The sequence below is a fragment of the Cucumis melo genome, chromosome 8 (assembly GCF_025177605.1).
Source record: "Cucumis melo cultivar AY chromosome 8, USDA_Cmelo_AY_1.0, whole genome shotgun sequence".
NCBI lineage: Eukaryota > Viridiplantae > Streptophyta > Magnoliopsida > Cucurbitales > Cucurbitaceae > Cucumis > Cucumis melo.
Genome location: NC_066864.1, coordinates 23,903,402 through 23,931,284, shown reverse-complemented (window position 1 = coordinate 23,931,284; position 27,883 = coordinate 23,903,402). Strand labels below are relative to the sequence as shown.

General features: G+C 32.7%; 1 protein-coding gene across 1 annotated transcript; it reads left to right on the top strand.

Annotated features, from left to right (window-relative positions):
- The first annotated feature begins 16,606 nt into the window (after positions 1-16,606).
- LOC103486182 (cationic amino acid transporter 3, mitochondrial-like) lies at positions 16,607-23,265 on the top strand. The gene is made up of 14 exons (XM_051089368.1): positions 16,607-17,419; positions 17,770-17,971; positions 18,327-18,411; positions 18,567-18,707; positions 18,792-18,910; positions 19,006-19,102; positions 19,502-19,674; positions 19,802-19,868; positions 20,253-20,411; positions 20,893-21,160; positions 21,506-21,614; positions 21,934-22,046; positions 22,545-22,620; positions 22,793-23,265. The coding sequence occupies exons 1-14, from the start codon at positions 17,239-17,241 to the stop codon at positions 22,947-22,949; spliced, it is 1,947 nt and encodes a 648-aa protein (XP_050945325.1). The 5' UTR covers positions 16,607-17,238; the 3' UTR covers positions 22,950-23,265.
- Positions 23,266-27,883: the final 4,618 nt, after the last annotated feature.

Below are 27,883 nucleotides of genomic sequence, written 5' to 3'. Positions count from 1 at the left end.
TCTTTTTTTTTTTTCCGTCGCTGTGTGCATCGTCTTTCTTCTTTTCCTACTTTTTTTTTTTTACTTTGTTTAGATTAAGGTAACCAAATCTAAAAAATAATCATGTAGCAAATTTTGAAAAAAAAATCGTTTAGATTTGACTAATTCTAAACAATCGTGTATCCAAATCTAAACGATTGTATAACCAAATCAAAACGATCGTGTAATCCAAATTAAACGATCGTGTAACCAAATTAAATGATAGAATTAAAAAATATTTGCTATCCAAATCTAAATGAGCAAATTTAAACGATTGTGTACCAAATAATAGCCAAATCTAAACAATGGTGTACCAAATATATTACGCGCATTACCAAATATATTATGTGCATTGTTGACGAGGCATTTTTGGTATTTTTCACAGTGGGCCTGTTGGCTTTTCTTGTGTAAATATTTTGCCGCTTATATTTTTTAAAAGACCCATTTTTGTAACTTCTATTTTATATAGTGAATTCTTCTATCCTTGCGTGTGGTTTTTACCCTAACTTGTTTTAGGGGTTTTCCACGTAAAATTCTTGTGTTCTATCCTCTCTCTTCTTCTTCTTCATTATTATTGTTCTTAATCTCCTTTAATTGCAATTTTACTCTATTCGATCGTAGTCCGATTTCGCAATATCTATATTCATCATAACACATATAGATATACATATAATAAACTGTTGCGAAAAAATTGTAATATTTTTTTTATATTTATAAATATTTTCAACAGTTTTATCATATAAAAATATTTTTATTTTTTTTAAACATATGAAAATAGAACGAACTTAAACCAATAACCTTTGGGCCAACATGCATATCAATTTAGTTATATGCATATTGACGAAATCATAACTAGTCATTACTTAACGTGTTAGGCAGAAAGTTTTAAGTTTTTTAAATCTAAATACTATTCCATGGTATTTGAAATCATTAATCAATGTGCAACTTTTACATGGGCATAAGATTTTGCTAAATGCAATAATAATTAATATAGATTAGAAAACATACCACAATCAAATGGATAGTAGCAGTACTTTTCATTAAATAATTTGAGTTGGTTTCATTTTTTTTTATCCCTATTTTTTTCACCTGTTTTTAGCGTATAATAAATAGAATACGCGAAGATTTGAACATTTAATCATGATGAACAATTAATGCTTAATAAAAACGAATAAATTTATTTACATGATCTTGAGTTGATATAAATTACAATAAAGTAAAACAAAACAGCTATTTATCACAAATAAATAATCTAAATTGATTCTTTTACAATATACTACTGCTAATAGTTTAGAATTTCAAAATTTAAAAGTATACATTTTAGGTTGAAAAATAAACAAATAAAAGAAATCCACATGAAAATTGACATACAGACGGTGGAATCTACGTCATTGATTAAGTTTGAACCATAAGCTTTAGATTATTACAATGAAGAAGTTTAGTGTATAAACTTTAATGCCTATGTTAAATAGATATCCTTAAGTATCATTTGCGGTCCATTATGACAAACTTACTAAAAGATAAAAGTTTTCAAAGCATAATATTTTATGAAAATGGTGTATTTTTTTAAAATTTCCTAATATTATTTAATATATTTGTTAATGTTATAATATATTTATTCATTGCGTTTAAAACATTCCATATTCTATTTGATAATTAGAACAGTCGTTTTCATCTATTAAATAAAAGTACCCACTTTATCTGACTACTACACCAACCAAAACTACTGTGTATTTTTAAGTATCTACATTTAGTCTTCATTCTTTTATTAAGTATTAAATTTAGTCTCAAATCAAATTATAAATCATTAAAACTTGAGATCAACTACACATTGACATGTGTCCCAAATTAAAATTACATAAATTTAGCTAAGTCACACTCATACTACATGATGGATTGAATAAAATTAATTTGATTCATTTTTATATTATTATTTAGAATAAAGTCTTATGAGCATCGAAAAGAGGTTTGACTTATCCCAAATTCTAAGTATGTTGTATGCTTGAGCATACAGACTAGATGCTTATATCCATTGCCAACCAAGCTCAGGTCCATGAATCCCACCAGCGAATCCTATAAATAGAAGAATTTCTTCTTCGTTTGAAAGGTAGAAAATTTACATTTCAAAAAATTAGAGAGAAATCTTAATTTCTGAAACTGACCAAACTTGAAGATTCAAGTTTTCTTTTTAAGATGTAAGCACTATTCTAAGACTTCAACTTAAAAACATCATGCATGTCACTTTCACATATTGAATAGAGCACTTAATTTAAAGATTTATTAGTGATGTTTGAAACAGTGTGTACTTTTCCCTAATTTGATTATTTCTTATGAATTGAAGCAACCAGTACAAGGGAACACCATTTATTCCAAAAAAAAATAAATTAAAATACTAAATTTATGAATGAAGTTAAAAATATAAAAATGAATACATTAGATATGATATTAATTCGAAGGTCTAAAACTAAATACTCTGTCACTTTTCTCAAAAAAGGAAAGGGAGTAGAAAAAAAAGGAAAAAAGGTCATTAAATAAATAGTTGTGAACCTTCATGGAAATTGTCGCTAATGAGTTTACTTTGATTACCTTTTTTTTCTTTTTCTTTTTTTTTTTTTATATTTATTTATAACATAATTTTGACAATTTTGTTAGGTTATAATGAAGGTCAAACTCAAACTATAAACTTCTTAGTTGCAGATTGGCAATTGACATAACTTTTGAATTGACCATTTTTTCTATATCATCGTATACTAGATCAAAATATGTAGTTTTAAATGTATATAAATAAAAGTACTAACATTTTGAGAAGATCAAAATAAACAAAAAAAAAAAAAAAAAAAAAATATATATATATATATATATATATATATATATAAATACGGATTAAATTAAATATTAGAACTCAAAGTATAAAAGCTAGAGTAATATTTAAACCTACATTAAAATTAACAAAATAAATAAATAAATAAAAACACACGAAGTATCACGCCCTCTCTCAAAACACCTTCTCTAAACCCAAGAGGCGACATGAAGCTAAACAGATACCGTTTTCCTTCTAACAATACCTACAGACCCTAGTATAACTAGAACTGAAACTAAACTTAATCCTGAACTAAACATTAAACATGCATACATATACAACAAAAAACTGAAATAAGCTTCATATAATAAAGTAATGTAGCTTAATCTAAGAACAATAAGTCTATTAAGTTTTATATAGACATAAACAATCACAAGTACAAACTACACAAAAGACTACTCTCTCAACCCACAACTTACCAATTGAAAGCCAGGAACTCATATACAGACCAAATGCACAACTAGCAATTGACATCCTAGCATGAAACTTAAAATATACTCTGGCAGATAGGCAACTACTCTCAGGTGGCAGGACCATGGTCTCTACTTAAAAAGTAAGAAAACGTTTTTGGAAAGGGTGGCCTAAAGCTTAGTGAGTGGCTAGCTTTTAAAATAAATCATGCTTTACAAATCAATGAGTAATAAATAACTTATCAAATACAATTTAAAACAAAGCAAATAAAAATTCTTAAACTTAAACAACTTACTGAAACATTTCTCTTTCTCTTGCCAGACCCTGAATCTATGTACTCTACAAGACAAAAATCTAGGCATCAGTAGTGCAACATCTCGTTATGGCTAATATGAGATGGAAAATCTAGGCGTTCGTAAAGGTTCTCATCTCGACCTAGTCACATTGATGTAAACTCTAGGCACATCTTGTAACGCCCCAACAATTTAGATTTTTATTTTCATTATCTTAAGTGTAGTTAGTGAAATTTTGAATTTATTTGAGGAAACTTCACTAGTGATATTTTTGATTTGCATAATTAATTAAGTTAAGGGCATAATTATTTTGATTTGGATAATAAAATTGGTAGAGTTATATGTTGAAGATAAAGATATCTGGGTTGAGGAGAGAGAGAATTGAAATTTTTGTTAAAGGTAATGGTGATATATTATTTGGAAAAAGAAAGAGAAAGAGAAGGGATTGATGCGATTGGTTGAAATTGAATTGTAAAGAGAGAGATTTTGATGGGTTTAATCGAAGAAAGAGAGTATGAGATTTTTAGAGAAAAGAAAAGATAATAATAATGATAAAGAATTATTATTGTGGCATTAAATACATTGCACTATTCATCTTTCTCTTCAACCAAACCCAAAAGAAGAAACCCTAGCAAGTCGCTGCCCCTCCCTTCTTCGCCAGTCGTCGCCGTCGACTGTTTCTCACAGAACAACCGAGCCGATCGCCACCCAGTCGAGCCGTCGCCCTCAATCGAGCGTCTCTTTAGCCGACAACCTTCGTGGATTGGAAGCCGACTCGCGTCTCGCCAGCTGCCGCCACAAAACCAGCCATCGCCGACCGCTCGATCAGTCACACCGTCGCACGCCGCACGCTGGTCGTCGAAGCCCGCGAAGCTCAGTCACGCCGCGCCTCCGCAATCGAGCCGCACAGCCGTACTCGATCGCGTCTCCGCTTCACGTAAACCCGAGCGACCCGCATCCACCTGCGTCGACCGCACGTGCGCCGCGTCTGCACCCCTAGCCGAGCCGCATCCATTCGCGCGGAGCCGCACGCGCGCAGCGCCTGCGCCCGAGTCAAGCCGAGCCGCGCCATGTCTCCAGCCTTCATGCCGAGGCGACTCCAGCCTTCAAGCCGAGCCGATTCCTGCCTTTCAAGCTGAGCCGATTCCTGCTTTTCTAGCTAAGCCGATTTGCCTGTCCTTGAGCCGTCAGCCTGCTCCGGTCCTTTGCACCTATTTGGTAAGTTAATTGGGTTTTTGGCACACCCAGCAAGGACTTAAGATTTTGAGCCGAAATAATTTATTTGGATTAAACTGATTTATCTCTCTTAAAAAGGTAGCTTGGACCAATTGAATTGTAGAGTGAAAGACTTCTCTAGTAACCCGACCACGAGTAAGTTATTCCAACTAAATTCTTGAGTCCTTGGTCGCTTAATGTTCAAGTTATGAAAATTGGCGTTATTAATCATTTAGGACCTCGCTACTTGGAAAGCGCATTTTCTTGCTGTTAGAACTCGTTGAGCAAATCTCCAGGTAAGAGATTTCTACTACTAGCTCTACGATTAAAATCATGAGACCGCATGCATTCCTAGTTATGCACATTGAGGACTAGACTTATAACGATATGTTAATTAATGAAGGCATGATGTGACTGATGATTTGATTTGATATGATGGCATGGTATAATGTGATGACGTGACTTGTTATGACTTTATGTTTGGATATTGTGATGAGATGTGACATGATGATTAGACTGATATGATTGCGAGATGATGCTATGTTATATGTATGTTATGGTTAGGGTACCTGTTAGCTTAGCCTATTAGAGTCGTACCTGCATGGGTGTCCTTCGGGATCACCACCTATTTAGGACTGCGTAGTCCGACGGGACCGCCAGTCTAGCATGGATATAGATATGATTCGAGTGATTCGACGGGATCCTCGCAGCCCGATTGTCTTAGCGTTTCCTCCGGGTTCGCTACAGACCAGTATGTCCTAGGTGCTCCCTCGGGACACCGAAGACCAGATTTTGTTCCTACGAGAGCGCATGTTGCACGTGTTCGAGAACGTGCCAGTTATTGGATACTATTTTCAGGACTCTAATAGGAAGTTAATAGGCACCTAGTGGGACTAGTAGTGGGTCCCTTACTGAGTATTTTATACTCACTCTTTCCATGTCACATTTTTCAGGTAGAGACAGGGGTAAGGGCAAGGGCAAGCTGGCGGGCGACCAGAAGTGGCCGTGGCGAGCCATAGGGATCTCTGCTTCCGCTTTACACCCCAGTTTAAACTTTCAGTATTTGAATTTTTATTATTCTTTATTTATCATTTCGTTTCTTCAAAAGTAGATAGGGCCCGAGTAGGATTTTAATATTTGTTACGTTTTGCACATTACCTTTGATTTGGTTTTTTTAAAATAAATAAAATTTTGAGGTTTTGATCGTTTTAGCCAAACTTTATAACCTTATTTGTGTTTAGTAATGGCTTCGACCCAGTATAAGGAGTTGGGTCCTTACACACCTATTGAACACCTTCATCACAAAATCTCTTTGCACAGGAAAAGCTCTCTCGTAGGGTTACCATAAATCTCTGGATATCTCATATATAGACTAAAACATGCTCAAACTATTTCATACTTAAAACATTATCTCAAAAAACAGCATGTCATATAAATCTCTTGCATTTAACAAATCTCAAATATGTAAATCAAACTTTGCTTAAACAACATTTAACTTAAATACTTTCAAAAACTCAACATATTTCAACATATATATGTTTGCTCACAAATCTCATATTTAAAGAAACATTCTCAGTAAACTTATTAGTCAAACACATGCTTTTCAAACTCTTTCTAAACTCGAAACTCATGCTAATTTGGAAATCAACTATATAAATCAACTATAGCTCAAATATTTAAACTCAAAGCATGTTTGAAACATAAACTTAGTAAATCATGTTTAGAGATCAACTTTAAATTCATTTTTGTCTCTCATCAATGGTAGCTAAAACCTTGGCTTATAAATTTTCCTAATCTCCCCTTGCCTCGAAATTAGAGAATTTATATCTATTTTAATCCTCTAAAATTAGAAAATATCGAAATTCAACTCAAAAACTCCAAAAATACCAAAAAACAGCTGAAAAATGGTGTCAAGGATGGCTAGCCACTGGAGATGGACAGCAGGTAGGCGTGCACATGCTCAGGCCCCTCAGAGTGCCTGATCGTGTGCTAACCTCACGCCCTAGGCATGCCACGAACCCATGGCTGCAACACAATGCCACACCCCTTTTACAGACACATGGCCTATTGCATGGCTTTGGCGCATGCCTCGTGCTGCTTGACTATGCGCTGACCAACCGCTTATGTTATAAATGAACTTAGAGAACCTATCTTACCTTCAAAACACACACAACTCAAGGCCTCATGTTGTGATGCTTGGCCAACCTTTTACCTTTACCTAGAAATCTGCGAAATTCTAGAAAACTTCAAATAACTTCCGAGATTATAATTTTTAATCTAGCCATCGAAATGAAAAACTAAATTTCATTCTACAAACTTTCTTAGAATTTTCATAACTAGCTTACCTCCAAATTTCAGCTTCAAATTAGGAGTATTACATTGTAGCCTTAAAAAATTTCACAATCCTTCGAAACTGACATTGTTGTTTTTCGTCAAACTTTGAACTTCTTCCTCACATCCTTTTTGTCAGACAAAACTACCTCAAAAGCTAGACTCCTTTAGGGTTCTTTTAAGATAAATTTGAGAGAAAACACAAGAGTAGTTTGAGAACATTGTTCGTTTGAAAATGACCTATTTACATAGCTATTGCATGCATAGTCGAGAGTGAACCACCTACTATCCATTTTTTGAGACTTTGCATGATTTAGACACTTGTTTTCTACTGCACTGACTTCCTTGAATGTCCAGGGTCATCTTAGTCACATAGCACTTCAATTTAGTTCTAAAAAACCCTTCACAAGCAATGTTGCCTAGCATGCCTTTTGTGGTCGCATGGCCTTTAGGCATGGCTCCTCACTTGACTTGCCATGATGCCTAACTAGCCTTGCTTGGTTGGCTTCCCAAACTGCGTGTAGGTTCTCCTTAATCTTTTAGCCGCATCAATACACACAAATGCTTGGCCTTGACGACTAGGCACTTGGCCGCCTATGGCCTCCTTGCCTAGATGTGTTTTTGAACATGCCTTTGGAGGTTATTTTGACACCCCGTGCCTGCCTAGCATATCAAAACACCTAGTCTTCAACACTTGGCCAAAAACATCTTCAGTTTTCTTCTTTCCTTCACTTTGCGCCCTACCCTTCAAACCTTGATACTTACATAAAAATTTAACTTTCATTCCTCTTAAACAAAGCAACCTAAGCAACGAAGCCACAATAATTACAACTCTTACTAAACTTGGCTTTCTTCCTAACTAAGAGATTCTAAAGGAAGAATAAATTTAGGGTTTATGTGAAGAATTTTTTAAATTCATATATGAACTTCCTTTAAATATGTTTGGGAAACAATAAAAATGTACCATATGGTATGGTGGATCCAAGATAGATGCATTGAAGTAATATCCAAATCATCTAATATCATCAAAGAAAATATAGCTCATTGACATACAAATGTGCTAGTAATTAAGATATCTATGTTGAAGCTTTATATGTATACTTATTTATAAAAATCTATACAAATATTGAAGTAAGTGAAGGAAAATAGAAAAAATAATTGAAAGACAACGTGAATATAATGCTACTTTATATATTTAAGGTTAAAATAATGTCTTTAGATTTAGAAAACTTTATTTTTAGTCTTTAAATTTTGAGTTTGATTTTAATTTTGTCTCGATATTTTAAAATGATATAGTTTTTAATAATTTTGTTTCAATTTTGGTCCTAAGAATGTGTATTTTTAACCTTGATTTTTTCCGAATATTCATTTTCTATTTTAGCATGACTATCAATTAATTAATTCAAACTAATTATGAAATGAAGTTTTTAAATTAATTTTCATAGAGCGGAGAAAATAGTAAGACTTGGTTAATTATAGTTCTCCAAAATCTTATAAATTAGTTTCTAAAATAATAAAATTCTTAAAATTAATTAAAGATGATTATAATTGATAGCAATTTTAAAAATAATAATTAAGTATATGACAACATTTAAAAAAAATGCAAAGATAGCAACATCTATTAATGTTAAATTTCTATCGTTGATAGACTATATCATCGATAGACAGATATTTGTAACATGGTCTATCAATGATAGACTTTGACAAATTTTACTATATTTGCAATTTTTTATAATATTGCTATATGCTTAATTATTTTGGATCTAATTGTTATATTTGCAACTATCCCATTAATTAGTTGGTACTTGGCTCACCAAGTTGTTGATTTGATAATTTTATCTAGTTAACTTAAATCTCTCTCTCCAATATCACAATAACTCCATATATTAGACATAATGACTAATTTTAGTAACAACCACTGTCGACAATTATTGTCGCCTCACTTCAACGATATTGCTTAGGTGACTAAGTTTGACAACAACCACCATCAACAATTATTGTACTGTCACCTCACTCGATTGTCTCTAATGAGTACTATTTCTTAAAACGAGAACATGTCCCTTTTAATTGTAACCTTTAAAAACATCAATTTAAGGTAGATACTAAAAGTATCTAACATTATAATTTTGTTGGAGATTCGATCCTTGACCCTATTGTTGTTCTAAAAATATTACAAAGGTACTAAAATTGTAGAAAATCAAGACTTTTTAGCTTTAAAAAAACAACATGAGATACTCTATTACTCTTGGCTTAATTACTCAACTCAACCTCACACTCTAAATACAATTTTATGAATTCTACATATAATTTAACTCCATAGATTCATAGATTAAGAGTATATTTGAATTAATTTTTAAGAGATTAAATTAAAAAGTAAGTTGTCATGAAAAAAATTGATGTGTTTGGCAACCAACTAAAATAAATTTCGAAAAATTGAATTTATAAAATAATGTGGTTTAGGATAAATACTTCAACAAACTTTTAGAAAATAATTGCATTTAATGGTTGATCTTCCTAATTTGTATAAAACACTCTAGACAACACCTTATGCTATCCTCACCAACCTACCTCCGACAACCGTCTCTGTCAACTTTCATCAGCCAACATTTGACTATCGTCTCCAACGATTGTCGTCCATGAACCTTAGACCACTGTTTTTTACACAATCGTTGACAACCACTTTTTGTTATCGTGTTTCCCAAAATTGCTTCCGGCCAACCACTGTTTTGACAATTTTAACCACCCAAACTTTGGATGACCATTTTCTAGCAACTGCCACATAACAACTGTCGACCACCATTAACCATCAGTAGAAAACTCTTGGTAACCGTTTTTATAGCTACTGCTTTTTGTTTACAGCTAACAATCAACTTTTGTCTACTGTTTTCGACAATCATTGTCGGTCGACCTTTGACAATCATCGTCGATCAACTTTCAATCAACTTTTTTATGGCAACTATTTTTGTCGACTGCTACCATTTTCAATAATTGTTGTTGACTGACTTTCAACAACTGTTTGCCAATGGTCACTGTCAGTCAACCTTTGATTGATACTACAGTCAACCTTCGACCATCATTTTTCAACATGCCAATGACCAAACTTGGTCGACGACTTTTTAACAACCGTGGTTGGCCAACTTTTGTTGATCATTTTTTAGTAATTGTTTTTGGTCGACCAACTTTTTTCGATCGTCGATCGTTGTCAGCCAACTTTGGTTGACAAGTTCTCGATGACCATAGTTGGTTACTTTTGTCAACTGTTTTCAGTGACTGTTGCTAGCCAACTATCGACGTTCGTTTTTTGGTGATCGTGGTTGAATAACTTTTGTCGATCGTTGCTTGGTGACTGTTGTCAGCCAACTTTCATTGAACGTTGTTCGCCAACTTTCATAAACCATTTCTTTGTGACTGTTGGTTATCAACTTTCGTTGACCATTTTTTGTGATTGTTGTGGGCCAACTTTCATCAACCATTTTTTATAATAATTTCTAGCCAACTACCGACGATTGTTTTTTGGTGACCTTTGTTGACCAACTTTTATCAACTGTTGTTTGATGACCATTGTCGACCAACTTTCTTTGATCGTTTTTCGTGATCGTTGCGTATCGACTTTTGTTGATCGTTTTTCGGTGATCATTGTTGGCTTACTTTCTTCAACCATGTTTTGGTAAATTTACTGGCCAACTTTTGTCAATTGTTTTTCCATAATTGTTTTCGGCCAACTGCCAACAACCATTTTTTGTGATTTTCATTGATTGACTTCCAACGACTGTTATCAACAACCTATGGTTATCATTTTATAGTGACATTCTTCGACCATCTCCAACCACCATCCTTGATGATTGTTACCAAACTTCTATCAAAATCTCCATGGACAAATTCTTTTATTATAATTTGAAATTATATATATATATATAAACTTTACGTATAAAACAAACCAAACAAATTTTTATCTAAAAATGCTTTTAAAAAAAGTTGTAAAACATATATGTGTTTTTCTTTTAAGGAGTTTCTTTTAAAAAATGTTCAAATGAAAATGCATTTTTTTTTATAATTATTTTTTCTTAAGTACTCATTTCTAGTCTATCCTAAGTATGGTAGAAAATCAAGTTTTTTAGCTTACAAAGATGTACCAGATATACTGACCTAGTTACTCAACTTAATTTTGCACTCCAAACGCACATGGATGAACTCTACATATAATTTAATTCTAGAAATAAGTATTACATGTTGATCAATTCAACTCAACTTTGCATACCAAATACCTCTTCAAGATTGGAAATAAGTAGTTCATTAAAAATCAATGGTAAAAATATAAATGGTTATTTTGGTGTATAGAAGTTTGATTATTTTAGTCCGCCGTTGTTGTTAACCGTTGGGCCACACATTAATTGATAAAGATATAATTATACATTATGTTCTTAGTTAAAATTTTTAAGTACAATAATTAACAAACCTAAAAAGGAATCATTATATATTTTGTTCTCAATTAATTTGGAATGTCTAAATCTAAGAGTGGTTGAAACCGTAGGATCTAAAACCATCCTTAAAATATAGAAAGTAAAATTTAACAAACTCCAACCAATAAAAATAAAATGTCTATTTTATTTTGGAGTAGTATTGAGTAAACGATGTTTTTAAAAAATCAATTTCATTTAAAACATTTTTGATAAAATAATAAAAAAAAAAAAAATTAAAAGATTATTCTGAAGGTTTGTTAACAACTCATTTCTAAAATTACACTAAAAAGAATTAAAGGCAAACAAATTTCTGATTAAACTTAATAATAAACACACAATTCTTAAAGATTGTGGTAGAAAATAATAAAATATTTGACCTTATTTTATAAAATTGTTGTAGTTTATAATTAGAAAAGAAAAAAAAAATAGTATAAAAATGGATAGATAAGGTGTGTTTTTCAAGGGAGGTATTCATATATAATTTGAAGCTCCCAAAACTTCAAGTTCCATGAACCCTTTTATTTAAAATAATAGCAATACAATTATGAAAATTGACTGAGTAGGGCATCTATTATTAATGTAACGTTTTTGTCCCTATTCTATATTGTTTTAGAATATCTTTTGTATACTGTGGGCCATATCATGTACTATTATTAATGTAATGTTTTGTCCCTATCATAACTTTTTCCTTACCTTCCTCCATATATATATTAATCATATGACACAAAATTTAAATGCCTTTTCTTTTTCTTTTTCTTTTTTGTATACAATTGGACCCAACTTTCCCACTTTTCCACACCTACATTGCAATTATTTGATTCACGTGTACCCTTTTAATTGGATCTTCATGCCAAACCATTTAATATATATATATAATATTCAAGGAATGAACCATGGGGAACCAGAGATTTTCATGTGCACTCTCAACCTAAAAAAATTGGGGGATCCTAGCTGCACATTTTTTAATTCCAGTGATCTCTAAACTCACTCCTAATACATTTCATTTATTGAATTCTTATAAAGTAGGATGTTTCAACTACGTGCGTTATACAAAAAAAAAAAAAAAAGTTACTTTTGATTAGATTATCATTTGTTTTTCTAATTGAGACTGTCATATTTCAAACTAAGAAATTCTTTCTCTTCGTGGTGATGAATTTTCAGAATTAAGAAATACTTTGTTAGAAGGATTGAACTATTACATTGTTGTAAGAAAAAAAAATTGGTACAATCATTACTAACATGGTTTTCGTGAATGGAAGATAATTTATGATTAAAAATAAAAAGGTATGCTATAGTGTAGGATTATTATTATTGTTAATTAGCTGTTGAGAATAACAAAACTATATGATTCATGTGCTACTGCTATATATATACGCATAAAAACCTAGTAATTTAGCTTAATATATATGAATCTTTACCTAATGCATCATCAACTAATTTACCAATTTGGCAACTTGAATTTTGTTTCTCTCAACTCTTTTCTTTAGATATTTTTTTTTCTTTGCTAACTATGTATCTTAAAAACCTAGTCTCTAAGATATAGATTTTCAAACTATATATCTTGCTTAAAGACAATGATTTATACTTTTTTAGTGCTATTTTCATATACCAATTTATTTATAAATATGACATAAAGGACACAAATTTTTCACTTTTTCATTTTGTCATTTCTATATATATATATATGAACATATCTTTTATTTTAAATAATTTCTCCACTTTTTCTATAGTTTTTCTTAAACAATTTTCATAGTGAAATGGAATTAGTTTGAGTTTTATGATTAGAAAGAAACCCATCAAGATAGAGAGAAGAAGAAACAGCAAAACAAAACTGTTAATATGCATGCTTGTGTTGGCGTAAAAACCTAAATATGAAATTCATTGAATTTTACGTCCTTTCAACAGTGAATTTATAATTTAAGAAGAGAGAACGACCTACACGAAGAAATTATTTGTGTCATATATACTTTGCTATAGAACTTTCTTAAGTTAGTGTGTTTAGCAAAATTAAACTTAAACTATATACTACTTTCATCTTCTTCCTTTATTATATACTTTTATCACTAGTTTAAAAAATCATGTTAAAATTTTAAAACTAAAAGAATAGCTTCTAAAATTGTAGGTTTGTTTTTTTAGAATTTGACTTAGAATTTAACCATTATACTTACAAAATATGCAAATAGATTGAATTAAAAAGAAAAAAAAAAAAAAAAAGATTACTGATTGGAATCTAAATTTACGAAGAAGATATAGAAACCAGTTGATGTTGTTGTTTATAGGGGAGGTCCTACATAATAGACTGAACTGAGAAGTAACCCTCTTCTTTCTTTTTCTTCATATCTTTCCTTTTATTTCTTTTGTTTTGGAGGAAAAACCCAAAATTTGGATCAATTATTGTTGTTGGTTTTCAACTTGAAAGGAGACCCACTTGATCTTAATCCCATGGGGACTCCAAAAGATTCATAACGTTACATCACAACCATCCATTAATTCTTCTAGCTAGGGTTTCACATGCATCAAAATTGGAGTTTAATCATCTTCCACTTAGATGGAAGGAATTAAATATTGCTTACCTACATACATCAAAAATCAATACATGACCATTTGAAAAAAAATAAAAATAAAAACTAATATAGCTCAATATCACTCTCCCTCTCATTTAACTTCTATGCCATGTGTTCTTGCTCTTAGTAGCCAAATTGTCTACAAATACTGATATTTGGTGGATTTGTAAGCTACACATTAAAAAAAAAAAAAAATCCATAAAATTTGAAGAATGTATAAAAATATGAAATTTTGAGTTTTATAATTTCTTTATTTTATTAAGTATTTTATTTCATTTACTTTAAAATTATATTATTCTAATGTCTATAATTTGGTTGTGCTTCATTTTTACAACATTAGTAAAATTTAGAAATATTTTTTTAGAATCATAATCAACTTCAAGAAGAATAAAAATTCAAATTTCTATTCTAATAAAATAAATATACAAATTTTAAAAATGAGAAACTATTTTAAAATTAAAATAGATTTTTTATTTTATTTTAATAGTGTGATCCAATCGGATCTAAATAATAGAAACCTAAGGAAGTACTTTACAAACATACAAATAAAAATAATGTAACTCTCAACAACATACAACTGATTTGATCAAAATTAATTGAATGCATAATTAAAAGAAAGGAGCATTTTGGTGAAGTTACTAAGGACTTTCTAGAATGACTCTAAGAAAACAATGTTTTTTCAAAAAAAAAAAATACATTTTCATTTAAATATTTTTTTTCTTCTAAAAACCCTTATAAGAAAAACACATGTATATGACAAATTTTTTTCAAAAGTGATATTATATATATATATATATAATTTTAAATTATAATTAAAGAATTTATGTTCGTGGAGATTTTGGTAGATGTTTGATAACGATCATCGAGGATGGTGGTCGGAGGTGACAAGTGACACACTATAAAATAATAATTAGAAGTTGGTGACAATGGTTGATTGTTGGAAGTCAATCGAGAACAATCACAAAAAATGATTGTTGGCACTTGGCCTATAACAGTTACGAAAAACGATCGACGAAAGTTGATCGGTAACGGTCATCGAAAAACGCACGACAAAAAAAAATCGACAAAGGTCACCGAAAAATGACTTAATTTTTAATTTTCTTCCAAACAATTTATTTTAATTTAATAACTTGAAATTACAATTCAAACAGTGTTAGGAATTTTAACTCTATAAGTCCAATTTTTGTAGTTGAACACAAAAATAAGTTTCGACTACCACACTCATTGACCATTAAATAATATTTTAAAAGTTTTGAAATTTAAATCAAATGTTTAACTATAATGTTAGCTTTTTTTTAAAAAAAAAAACTATATTTTTAATTGTTTACCAATTCTATATCATATATATATATATATATATATATATATATATATATATATATATATATATGTTTTATAATACATCAAGCATAGAAGAACACAAATTTTAACGACACTTGAAATGAGCATTTATCAGAGTTTTAAACCATGCAACAAATTTGATGAGTTTCAGGTTAAAAATTGCACAATTTTATATATTTAGAAAGATCAATTATTCGATTATGTGAATTCCAAAGTTAAATTTGTTTGACCTAAAATACATATATGTTGGAGTGACAAACAAGAACAATCTTACTAATTCGTTGAAAATGTTTGAGCTATTAGAGGCTAACTTGAAAAGTTTTATGATCGAACCGATAATTACAAATTACGTCTTCTTTCTATGGATCATACTTCTATCCTAGCCCATAAGATTTTAAATAATTACTCTTAAACACCAATCAACTAAAAAGAATCATTTTGTTGGTATTTTAAGCTAATTATAAAGGAGATTCAAACATATAAAATCATGAATAAATAAATAAAAAAAAAAAACCAAATCAAATATAAAATAAGTAGTTATGATTTACCCAAAGAGTAACTTACTTATTTTCTTTTCTTAATATAATATTATATTAAATTATAAATTTAACTGGACCCTAATCAATAAGAAAAGGACACTTTTGCCCCTTGACATTACAAACTGCACAACAATCAAACATATTTCAAAGTAAAAATATCATTTACATAAAAAAATGAAACTTAAAAACTTTATTAAATGTCTCTGTTCAAACGAAAAAATTACGTTCCATAACGGACCAAATCGAAACAAGATTAGTTTATATTCAATCTAATTATTAGAAGTCATCCGACATATTTAACTAGATATTATATTTACGTATGGCTCCTTACATCCTCACATTCTATCTAGGATTAGAAATTAAGAATAGGCGTAATTAGAGCTGTTTTTTTTACATATTTCTTGTTAAATTTTAGTATTATGCTAGCTATTAAATATTTATAATTTCAGTTTTTGTTTGCATCCATTTATGTAAAAAGGATAAATAAAGAACCAGCGGTGGTATCTATATTTCTATCTTAAATTCAATAGGGCTGTGAGCATAAATATAACTCATTAACCGGAGACTTCATGGGAATTTTGATAGGAAAAAAACAGGGAAAAAAGTGGCTGTGGGGAGCCGTCCCGCCATTCTTGGGAAGAAGCTTGTTGGATTCCCTCATCCACAATCTTCTCCTTCACAAATCTCTGCCCCTTCTACCCGCGGGCAGCGGGCACCAGATTTGTCCAATTGGGTCGGCAGCATTGGAGTGAGGGCCTCCACACGCTACATTCTTCAATCTATTTCAATTCTTTTTCTTATATATCATTCAAAATCCGACCACTTTGAATCCCCATTTCCTTCCAGCCGCAGCTATACGAGGGAAGGGTTCTCCTTCTTTCATTAGTTCATATATATTCCCTATTTTTTCTTTCAATTTTTGACACCCATATACAAAAGAAGAGAAGAGAAGAGAAGGTCACGTTTTTTTCATTTCTTTTGGAAACTGCCCGCTCCCCATCTTAGTCCAAGAAGAATCGCTCCAAAATTTCTTTTGGGGTTTGTTTTTCCTTGATTTGGGAATGCGGGTAGATTTCTCCATCTGGGTTTAGCGTATTTTTCAATACATGTATTGAATTATTGGCTTCTGTTTCGCCATTTTCGTTGGATAATTATTGTAATCTTAAGGTGAAGGGGTAAAAAAAAGCGAAAACAGGGGATTTTTTTATGGGTTTCTTGGGTTCTTCTGGAGAAGAGACGGGAAGGGGGGGACAGAGTTCAAGGGTTGGTTTCAAAGCATTAATAAGGAGGAAACAGGTTGATTCTGCCAATTCTTCATCTTCTTCTTCTTCATCAGGACATCATCAATTAGCCAAAGAGTTATCGGTTCCTCACCTTATTTCAATAGGTACTCATGTTGTAATTCATGGTTCTTTTTCCTTTTTTTTTTTTTCAATTTGTTTTTATTTTAGAAGTTATATCCTTTAAATCCTTGAAGTTTTTATTGGGTTTGAGTTTTTGATTTTCTTAAGGATGTTTTGATGCTTTGTTCTTTCCTTGTAGGTAATAGAATCTCAGCAACTTGGTAGTATTAGTTTTTGGAATTAGTTTCTTATACTGTTTGTTGTCTTGATCATGATAGTTTCTAATGGATACTAAGCTTCTGGCAGTTCAGCTGTTCATAAGCCGATCTCAAGTATGTTTGCCTTCTTTTTTGAATATGTAATTCACCATGGAACTTTATTTTCTCTTGTGTAGGAGTTGGTGCTACTATTGGAGCTGGAGTGTATATTCTTGTTGGAACTGTTGCCAGAGAACATTCAGGACCAGCCCTTGCCATCTCCTTCCTGATTGCTGGAATAGCTGCAGCGCTTTCTGCATTTTGCTATGCGGAGCTTGCAAGTCGTTGTCCATCAGCTGGAAGTGCTTATCACTACTCATACATATGTGTTGGAGAAGGGTAATTTTGTGTGACTTTACTTTGAAGTTTATGATGTCTAGTGTTTAAGTCATCTTTCTGGATTGTAAGTTTACTGCTCGATTGGGACCTTAAAGCAGAAAAAGTATTGTGTGCCACTATTGAAACTATTATCATTTTGGTTTTCATTTTTTCGGGGATTTGGATGTGTATTGTTCATTATATTTTCTTGACAAAGATGGGAAATAGCTGGTTGTAAATTTCACTTTCCCATCTAGAAAACTTGTTTGCAATGAGATGGTACCTATTGATGTAGTTCCAAGGCTTTTAGCATATGATTATGCAGTTCATCTTCGATTCACCTGCTGATTGGTGATTTCCATTGCTATTCTTTCAGAGTTGCTTGGTTGATTGGTTGGGCTTTGATACTGGAATATACACTTGGTGGCTCAGCTGTTGCGCGTGGAATATCCCCAAATTTGGTACTGTGAATTCCTTTCAACCTTTTTCACGATTATTTAATTGAACAGAAATGACTCTGGTTTTCTTGGTTATGCCATGCAAGTGCATGATTCACAGAAAACTTTGGAACTCTGATGCCTTAGTAGTTCTTATGTTAACTTTTGCATCTTTTCAGGCCTTATTGTTTGGTGGCAATGATCGTTTGCCTTCCTTCCTAGCCCGGCAAACTCTACCTGGACTTGATATTGTTGTCGATCCATGTGCAGCAATCTTAGTTTTGATTGTCACTGCTCTTTTATGTTTAGGAATCAAGGAGGTATACCAGTAATTTGTGAAAGAATGATTTCTAAATCACATGTGTTAATTCATTTTGTTATTAATTTGTGTAATATTCTTGCAGAGTATTGCAGCACAAGCTGTTGTGACAGGAGCAAATGTATGTGCAATGATGTTTGTCATTATAGCTGGCTCTTATATCGGTTTCAAGACTGGATGGGTTGGATATGAACTTCCTACAGGGTACTCCAAAATTTCACTCTGTGTTTTGCTTCTCTATAAATTAATTTTGCCATTTCTGATGTACATTTATAAATGTCAACCTTGCTATATAGCAGGTATTTTCCCTATGGAGTAGATGGGATGCTTGCTGGCTCTGCTACCGTCTTCTTTGCTTATATTGGTTTTGATGCTGTTGCGAGTACTGCTGAAGAGGTAAAATCTTATGCCAGCATCTGTTATCACAAAAACTTCTTAGAACATAAAGGTGACTAAGATAATGTAAAATTCCTGATTGTTTTCTGAAGTCAGTTGTAGATCTTATGAAGAACAAGTTCTTTGTGTTTCCCTCTTTATTTACTCCTTCAATCCACACCAAAAAAAAAAAAAAAAAAAAAAAAAAAAAATCAAGTTCGTAAGTTTAAACCAACAACATATTTGGAATTGAACATGGAAGGGATTTATGTTCATTTTATATTCAAACATCTAATTTCATTCAAGCATACATCAATCTTTATCAGCAAATATGCAACAGAGACACTAGTGAATCGTTTGTAGTCTTTTCGGCTTGCATAATTTGTGGAATCATGGACTTACTATGAGTGTTTTCAATAGGTGAAAAATCCTCAACGAGATTTGCCACTTGGGATCGGACTTTCATTATCTCTTTGCTGTGCACTATATATGATGGTCTCAGTTGTGATTGTTGGTCTGGTGCCTTATTATGAGATGGATCCTGATACTCCCATCTCCTCTGCATTTGCTGAGCATGGGATGCAATGGGCAGCGTAAGTGTCCACTTGTATGCTTTAAATTTTGAGTTATCAAGGGGATGCCACTAGTTTTATGTTGTCGTTAGTCTTTGGGATAGATTGAGTGGATTGTATCAGCTGATGATGTTTCTTTCTTCGTCAGTTATGTGGTGAGTACCGGAGCTGTTACTGCCCTGTGCTCAACATTGCTGGGTTCTTTGCTACCTCAGGTATTTAATTATATGAAGTCTTTGAGGGGTCTCAACAAAGTTTTTTTTCACAGAAAAAATCTGATCATTGAAGTACATTACCTTTTACATGTAGTGATTATAATACAAGTAAAAGGACTCCTCATCATGAAAAAAAGAAAATATATTTTGAATGTTGGAACTATTATTTGCCTTTCTATTTCTGGGATCTTTGCTCATTGTAGAATATGGTTTATTGTTGATTAACCATATTGGATGTTGCATTGCTTTTTCGGTAGTTATGAATCCTTCTTTTCTTACACAGAAAAAGAAAACACATTCTTTCTTACCACTCCTTTTTCGTCTAACATCTTGCATCTTCTTGTACATGAATTTTATTTTTAACCCATGTGCTTCACTTTCCAGCCACGAATCTTGATGGCAATGTCGAGAGATGGGTTACTGCCTTCTTTTTTTGCGGATGTTAATAAAAAAACTCAAGTTCCTGTCAAGAGCACCATAGTAAGTGGTATTGGTGCTGCATGCTTGGCCTTTTTCATGGATGTTTCAGATTTAGCAGGGATGGTAAGGCGGCTCGATCTAATTTTTCTCATGTTCTAAGGAATTGATGATAAAGGTTGAAGATGTTTTGTTTTAAACTTTGCTATGTTAAATAGACACAAAAATGTTTGTAATTAATAAAAAAATCTTACAAATATAATCTAAAATTTTCAGCTCCCTGGGTTGTCTCACCAATTTAAAAAATGTTCCGCTCTTTACCTATCCTCTTTGTATATTACACTCACATCTTGTTGTACATTTTGACATTCTTACTCTCGGAATGTGGTTTCATTTCATAGTATGGTTGTTAAGATGAAGAACACGTGTCATGAAATGGAAGTCTGAGTCTTGATACTGAATTTTAAATGGAGTATTCATAGTTTGAATTTCTAAATTGCTATCTGGATTGTGGAAGAATAAAACTACTTGAGCTTGAGCTATTGATTTTATTTATAGTTTTGATTATACGGGAGAGTTGGTTGAAGAAGATTTTCACCTTGTGCAGGTTAGTGTTGGTACTCTTTTTGCATTTGCCACAGTGGCTGTATCGGTGTTGATTCTCAGATATATTCCACCCAATGAGGTGCCATTGCCATCATCTCTTCATGAGTCATTTGATCCACTGTCCCTACCTATTCATACAAGCGCTGATGATGTTGATGGACAATATACTGAGAACAATTCTACAAAGGACAGTGCTAGACCCTTGCTTGCGAAAGTGGATTCATCAGTTGACATCCCAATAATCGGCAGCTATCTCGCTCGACGTGGCTGTAAGTTTCATGATTGCTCTTACTTTAGTATCTTGTCTGTTACAATGAGGTTGTTCGTTGGTGCCAGTATCGTGAGCAGCAGCTTGTCTCACCTAGGCTTGAGGCTCATAATTTTGAAACATTTTCTTAGAATTATTTTCCCATTTTAAGGAAAATGGGAGATGTAATAACTTGGATGCCTTTCTTTTCTTTTGGTTCCATGTGTTTAAGCTCCAACTAAAATATGGTTATCCGCTTTTATCAAAGATTTTTTGAAGACTGTAGAGTTACTAATGTTTTTACTTACACAAAAGCTTTTTCAAAATCTGTTGTGGTCTTATTTTCCGTTATGTTTAATTGTTGCAGACGCTCTGAATGACAAGAATCGACGAAAATTTGCTGGATGGGCCATCTTGTCCACATGCGTTGGGGCACTACTACTTACCTACGCAGCTACAAATCTGCGCCTTCCAAGGTTGGTGGTTGTTATTGCAACTTATGTTTTAGATTTCTGCTTGTTACGCGCATAAGTTTATTATGGTTTGTCATAAAGATCCATAACCAGAATATTAATCTCTTAATCCATCAAAACAAATCAACAGTGCAAGTTCCATGCTAAAAGATTTTGAAACCTTTGTGGGTAAGGAAGACGCCACAAATCCTCCAAACCTTAAAAGATTCAAGTTCCTGACATGTTTTTTTTTAGTGGATGAACTATTGTGATTTATGTATATTTAGTGTTTCTTGTTCCTCTTGTACTTATTTTTTCTCAACGTGTTTGATGTTTCCATCAGCTATGTGCGATATTCAGTTAGTGGAACTGGCGTTTTCCTTCTTTTATCTGCTTTAGTTGTGCTGTCCTGCATAGACCAAGATGATGCAAGGCACAGCTTTGGATACACAGGAGGTGAGAACAAGACTCCCTTTCTCTTGCATCCTATTCAAGTATTTGGCTTTTTATTTTTTTTTTAGCCGAATAGCGTTTGACTTAGTATCACACATAACATTGCAAGTCTGCATTAGCTTCATATGCAAGTTTGTGAACTAACTAGCTGGAAAAAAGTTCTCCTTGGACTACCCATCTTTAATACAATTGCTTAGCTAGGATGCAACTGCTGCTAACGACTTTGCCATACATTGTTGACTATTTCTTGGATTTTGGCACCTTTGAGTGTAAGGAAAGATAGGACAATGCCTACATATTTTTCTGTATTAGTCCTCTGGTTATGAACGTAGTTTGCCTTTTATCGTCAGAACCACTTCCTCCGTCCCAAGTTCCAGCTCTCATTCTTTTTTGGGCACGTCAATAATGTAACATGAAATATAAGTGTATAGATGAACAATTTTTTGTTGGTTAATGTATGATGTTACTGATTTATTACATTTTCTTTTGCCTTTTTCTCAGGTTTCACCTGCCCATTTGTTCCTCTGCTACCAATTGTGTGTATTCTCATCAACACCTACTTGCTCATCAATCTTGGGTAAGAAACCGTTTCATCTTAGCTTCATTCATCTATAAATATATGTAACGTACTTTTTGAGGTTTCTTCCATTCTGTTCACGAGGACAAATGATATTATCATTAACCTAAACGTCATTTCAAACCATTTTCATTTCCTCATTTCTATATCGATCCATTTCTCAACTTTTCAGAGTTGGTACATGGGCTCGGGTGTCGGTATGGCTAGTGATTGGAGTGATTGTTTACATAGTCTATGGGCGAAATCACAGCACTCTACGAGATGCAATCTACGTGTCAACCGAACATGCCGAGAAAATAAACAATTACTCGAGGGAGGTGCTGGTTTGATGATGAGGTTTGTACAAAGAGTAGAAAGGCAAAATGTTCGTTGGTGATGCCATCAATGAGATGAAGTCCCGTATTATGAGGGATCTGATTGATGACAAGCTTTTCCACATGAAGGTTTCAAAGATTGTCGATTATTTTCTTACCATATTGTAATTTTATCCATGGAGACTAATCTGTCTCCTTGTATAATAGGGTTGGTTATATCAGCTTCTTTTTTTCTTGTTGGGAGGAGGTTCAAGGCAAATAATGTAAATATTAAACACTTCTCTTTGTTCCTGAATCCATATTCCATATACATATCACTATCTTTTGTATATGTTCAGGTTTAGATGAGTGAGAATGTTGAATAATCAAAAGTAGAAAAAGGATGAAGGAGCCAACAAAAAATTGTATGAATGGCCTCTTTTAGGGGCCCAACTGTAGTTTGGTCGAAGGTTTAAATTTGTTTGGAAATTATGTGAGGAGGGTCTGACCTCCTCTACTCTCACTATCTTTACCCCTCCCTGAAAACGCTTCATCTCTATTCTCACTGCCTCTACTCTCGCGATAGACAAGACACCCACCTGAAGAAACTAATCTGTTGTCGTCTGCTCGTTTGGCTGCTGCACACGTTGCCTGCTCCCCGCCCCACAGTTTGGTCATTCGTTGCCGCCCCGGATGTGTGAATGTCTCCTCTCTGCTCTACGATTCATTCGCCTCCCGTAGAGCGATTTCATCTCTAGCTTCATTTAGGTATTGTTGCAAACCCCACTTGGAATTTCTTTAGTACTCGTAGCGTATAGCAAGAAATTAAGTTTTGATCAAAACTGAAAAATAGCAACAAAATAATACTTATTTATAGCATAAAGTGACGTAAGCTTGATTTGTATATTTTCAATTTTTTTTTTGTTTGAGAGACTCATAACAAATTTCCTAGAGATGCTCATCATAATATGTTTATTTTTGGGTGATAGTGATGAATATAAGATATCCTTTTTTAGTGTATTGTTTTCAAATCTTTATACTTTTACCCATAAACATAAGATTTTGTTTTTCAATTGTGTGTGTATGATATGTTTCCTAGTTATTTTATGCGTTGGTGTTTTAAATTTGTTGTTTCATATTAAAAGTATTAATATTTTTCTTCTAGATTCGATCATTTTGGAGATTCATATTAAAGTATTTTAAATTTTATCTCACGATTTTGTTTCCAATAAAAACATATTTGCTAGCTTTTAGTAAGAAAACATTGCTGCTTTAATCAATCAAGTAGATGGTAAGCTTCTTCAATGGCATCACATCAACAGATAAGTTTGTCATAGAATGGTAGGTGGGGTGAAAACGATGGATGCCCTGATTTTATGGCTGCAGATGTACTAGTTCCAACATATTGCACATTAGATAACAAAGATTCATTGATTGTATTTTATGAACTGGTTGTTTGTTTCTCATGATCGTTGATTTATAGTGTATAGGAATGAATCTGACTGGTCTAATATAATCAGAATCACTGAAGATTGATAGAGATTAAATGAGCAGGACAGAAGAAAGATCGAAAATTTACCCTAATTGCAATTAATGAACAAAAAAAAAAAAAACCCCTATTTCGGAATAAGATTCAAAATAGGGTTTTTAAGAAAAACTTACGTTCGAAGCTCTGATTAATGCTTGAACCACCACTAGGGTTGACCTACTATCCTCGGGACTCAGAATCGGGTTGTGGTATCCGTTGGATGAAGGAAACCGGGAGAGAGGAAAACAATTGGAAAAAAATGGATAAGGAGTTTGATTTTAATATTTGATTTTTTGGAAAACCAAATAGAAAAACACAACCTAATGTTGTTCTAGAAAAATAATGTCAAGCCCTTTTCTTGAAGCCGTAAGAGCCCAATTTATAGGGAACTTACATGTAAGGTTGCATGTGCATGCAAATACATGAGTCAATGTCTTCATAGTTTGTTAACACCTAGCCCACTATAGTTAGTGGGTTTATCCAACAAAATGTTGTATTTTTCCACTAACTTTGGCCAAAGGGTAAAATTGTCTTTTGGTCAAAGTCAAACTTTAACTTTTCAAACCAAAAAGTCAACATTTTGACTTTTTACAATTTTGTCCGTCTTGACTAAATTTGGCCTTCCGAACATGAATCCGCATTTATTTTCTCAAGATTCAAATCACATTTGAATATATTGTCGGTCAAAGTTTGACTTTTCAAAAGTCAAAAGTCAACATTTTGACTTTTTACAACTTTCACTATTTCCATCTTTTCCGAGCTTCCGAGTATGAATTCACATTCATATCTTTAATATTTAAATCCTATTTAACCATAAAAATCTATTAGTAATTTAACATCAACGACTATATCACATATACTTGTTGGTTTCTCTCTCATCTTCTGTTTCAAACAATTTGACTCATTCCATCATATTGTTCTAAGTTTATTCCATATGAGCTAGTAGGAAAATCTAATGGACCTATAGATTACGGGTTCCAACGATCTGAGATTAACAGGCTAAACTCTTTTATACCGAGCTAATCAACATTCGTTAATTAACGGGTCTTTCCACTAAAACCCCGTAGTTGCACTCTCCTCACTATAGATATATTTGTGTCCATTTGATATAACCATGATCAGTAAGTTAACCCTTCACAAGTTGTTCGTAAGCTTGGCTCGGTCGAAAAGTATCGTTTTACCCCCAAGACTACATCTTTCTCCTTAAGTCCCACTGATCCACTATTGAACAATTGATTTTAAGGTACATCCTATAAACCGAATCCCTCTCGAGCCAATGAGAGGGTGGGGCCCCATTGTTCAAGACTTGGATTCAGCCCTTAAGGAAACAACCTATCTACTAACCCTAAAGCGTGTAGGAGTGAATTCCGTCTTACATCTTATGTTTCCAACTATCCACCCGATCTTACCCCTGAAATGGAAGGCTTATTGGGCCGACGCTAATGAGTTGCCCTCACCTATGCAGATCTAAGGATAATCTCGTGTGAATAGGAGTTCACAGTTAGCGCAGGATTAAGATTAAGTTACCTAGGTAATCAATAATCGAGATAGTTAATTTTAAACAGTAAACGACGTTATAACGTAAAAGTGACTATTTCATGGTTCTGTCTTAAGTAAACCTTTTACTTAGGATGCCCCCACTTTCATGTCTCTACATGAACGATTTAGGATTACATCGTTTATATTAACTACAAAGCGGCTCACATTCATAGTATCTTTGAATAAGGCCACTAGAAGAAATTTGGTCTTTAATGTCAGGTGAAAAAAATGAAAAATGAGCTTTAATGTTGGATTTTCAAAAGGCGGATGTTTAATGTCGGTTTTAGACCGACATTAAATATAGAGCTTTAATGTCGGTTTAAAACTGACATTAAACATCCTGCTTTTTGAGAACCGACATTAAAGCTCTTTTTTTATTATTTTATTATTTTATTATTTTGTAAAAAATTAAAGTTTTTCTCTCTCTTACTTTACACTTTTCTCAAAACCACCATGTAAATACAATGCCTCTTACAATTCCTTCGCAATTCTTTGCAATCTTCCGTCTCTCGACCTCTCCAAATTCCTTTACAAGTCTCTCATTCGCACCGTTTTTGAACCATTTCTTCAAGAATGTTATGAACAACGCCCTGAAAACCAACTTGAGGATGCCTCGACAGCTACGAAAAAAGGGTACGACGACGATGACGATCTCATTGTTTGTTGGGTTTGTGTGTTTTTTTCCTGCCTCTTCTCATTTCCAGTAGCTTGTGATTGCATTTTCTTTTTGCAATTATATTTTTTATGAAATTTGAAAATTTGGTGTTATTTGGCTCAGTTATCAAGCAAGAGGAAGGTGACGATTCAGGATTTTAAAGGGAAGACCCTGGTTTCGATTATGGAGTTTTATAGAAATTAGGATGGGAAAGACCTAGTTCTCAATGGATAAAGGAGATTCTGATCCAAATTTTATTTTGCTTGTGTTTATGGATTTTTGTGTGTTAATATATTACTTACAAAGACTGCAAATTAGGCAAAACTCCTGTCAATTTTTTATGGTGGTTCATGTCTTGACCGTTCTCTCTTTTATTGCATTATATGACCAGTTGGTAAGCTTGAGACAGAACTAGTTGAGATAAATGCAAATAATGCGAAGTTACAGTGTTCCTACAATGAACTTGTGGAGTATAAGCTTATTCAGCAGAAGGTAACCCTTTGTTGTAATATAGTTCTTTTAGATGATCGATGCTAGTTTAGTAGTTCAGGATTTGAAAAGAAATCAATATGATGCAAAGAGGTTACCTATGATCACCTTTGGGTACTCACTTTGCTCATCCATGGTTTTGCTGCAAGAGGTAAGTTTAATACTAAAAATCCCTTTGAATTTGGACCAATCTATCTATTATTATTTTGGGCCTCTAAATCCACTGATATTAATACCAAAAAATCCATAAATACCAGTCATTTGAATCTCTTAGTTTTGAAATTTTTCTCCACCACTTTTGTTCCGCCTTCACATGGTGTTTACCGTGCTTCTACTTTTGAACTTGAATCACTTAGTTTTAGGAATTTTTGTTTTTAGGTAGTAAGGAAACATGGTGTATGCCTATAAAAGCCTGGTTTGGAGGACGCAAAAGAGCAAATCCACGAGATTAGGATCATTCTTTTCTCCAAAAATGTGAAGAACCTTGAAAAAGGTATCTCTTTATACCTTTATTTTGAAGCAAATTTGATTTTTCTTTTATCTAGTGTTGCATTTGAACTCATATGTTGTTTGTCTCTTGGTTTGCCTTTTTGTAAATTGTTTCTGAAATATATTTATTCTTCCTCATTTGCTTTGTGATTGTCGTAGTTGTTTCTAATTTGTTAGTTTTTATTCACTTTTCATGTTCTTCTCAAATTTTAATGTGTTAGTTATTGCTTTGTTATTTATTTGTCAAATGAACTTTTGATGGTTGCTCTA

What these genes read in the sequence shown, in the direction of transcription:
- LOC103486182 (XM_051089368.1), top strand. Translation starts at nt 17,239, where the DNA reads ATGGGTTTCTTGGGTTCTTCTGGAGAAGAGACGGGAAGGGGGGGACAG. An exon ending in TATGTTTAGGAATCAAGGAG is followed by an intron (nt 18,708 to 18,791) that starts GTATACCAGTAA and finishes ATATTCTTGCAG; the next exon opens with AGTATTGCAGCACAAGCTGT. An exon ending in CTATCTCGCTCGACGTGGCT is followed by an intron (nt 21,161 to 21,505) that starts GTAAGTTTCATG and finishes TAATTGTTGCAG; the next exon opens with ACGCTCTGAATGACAAGAAT.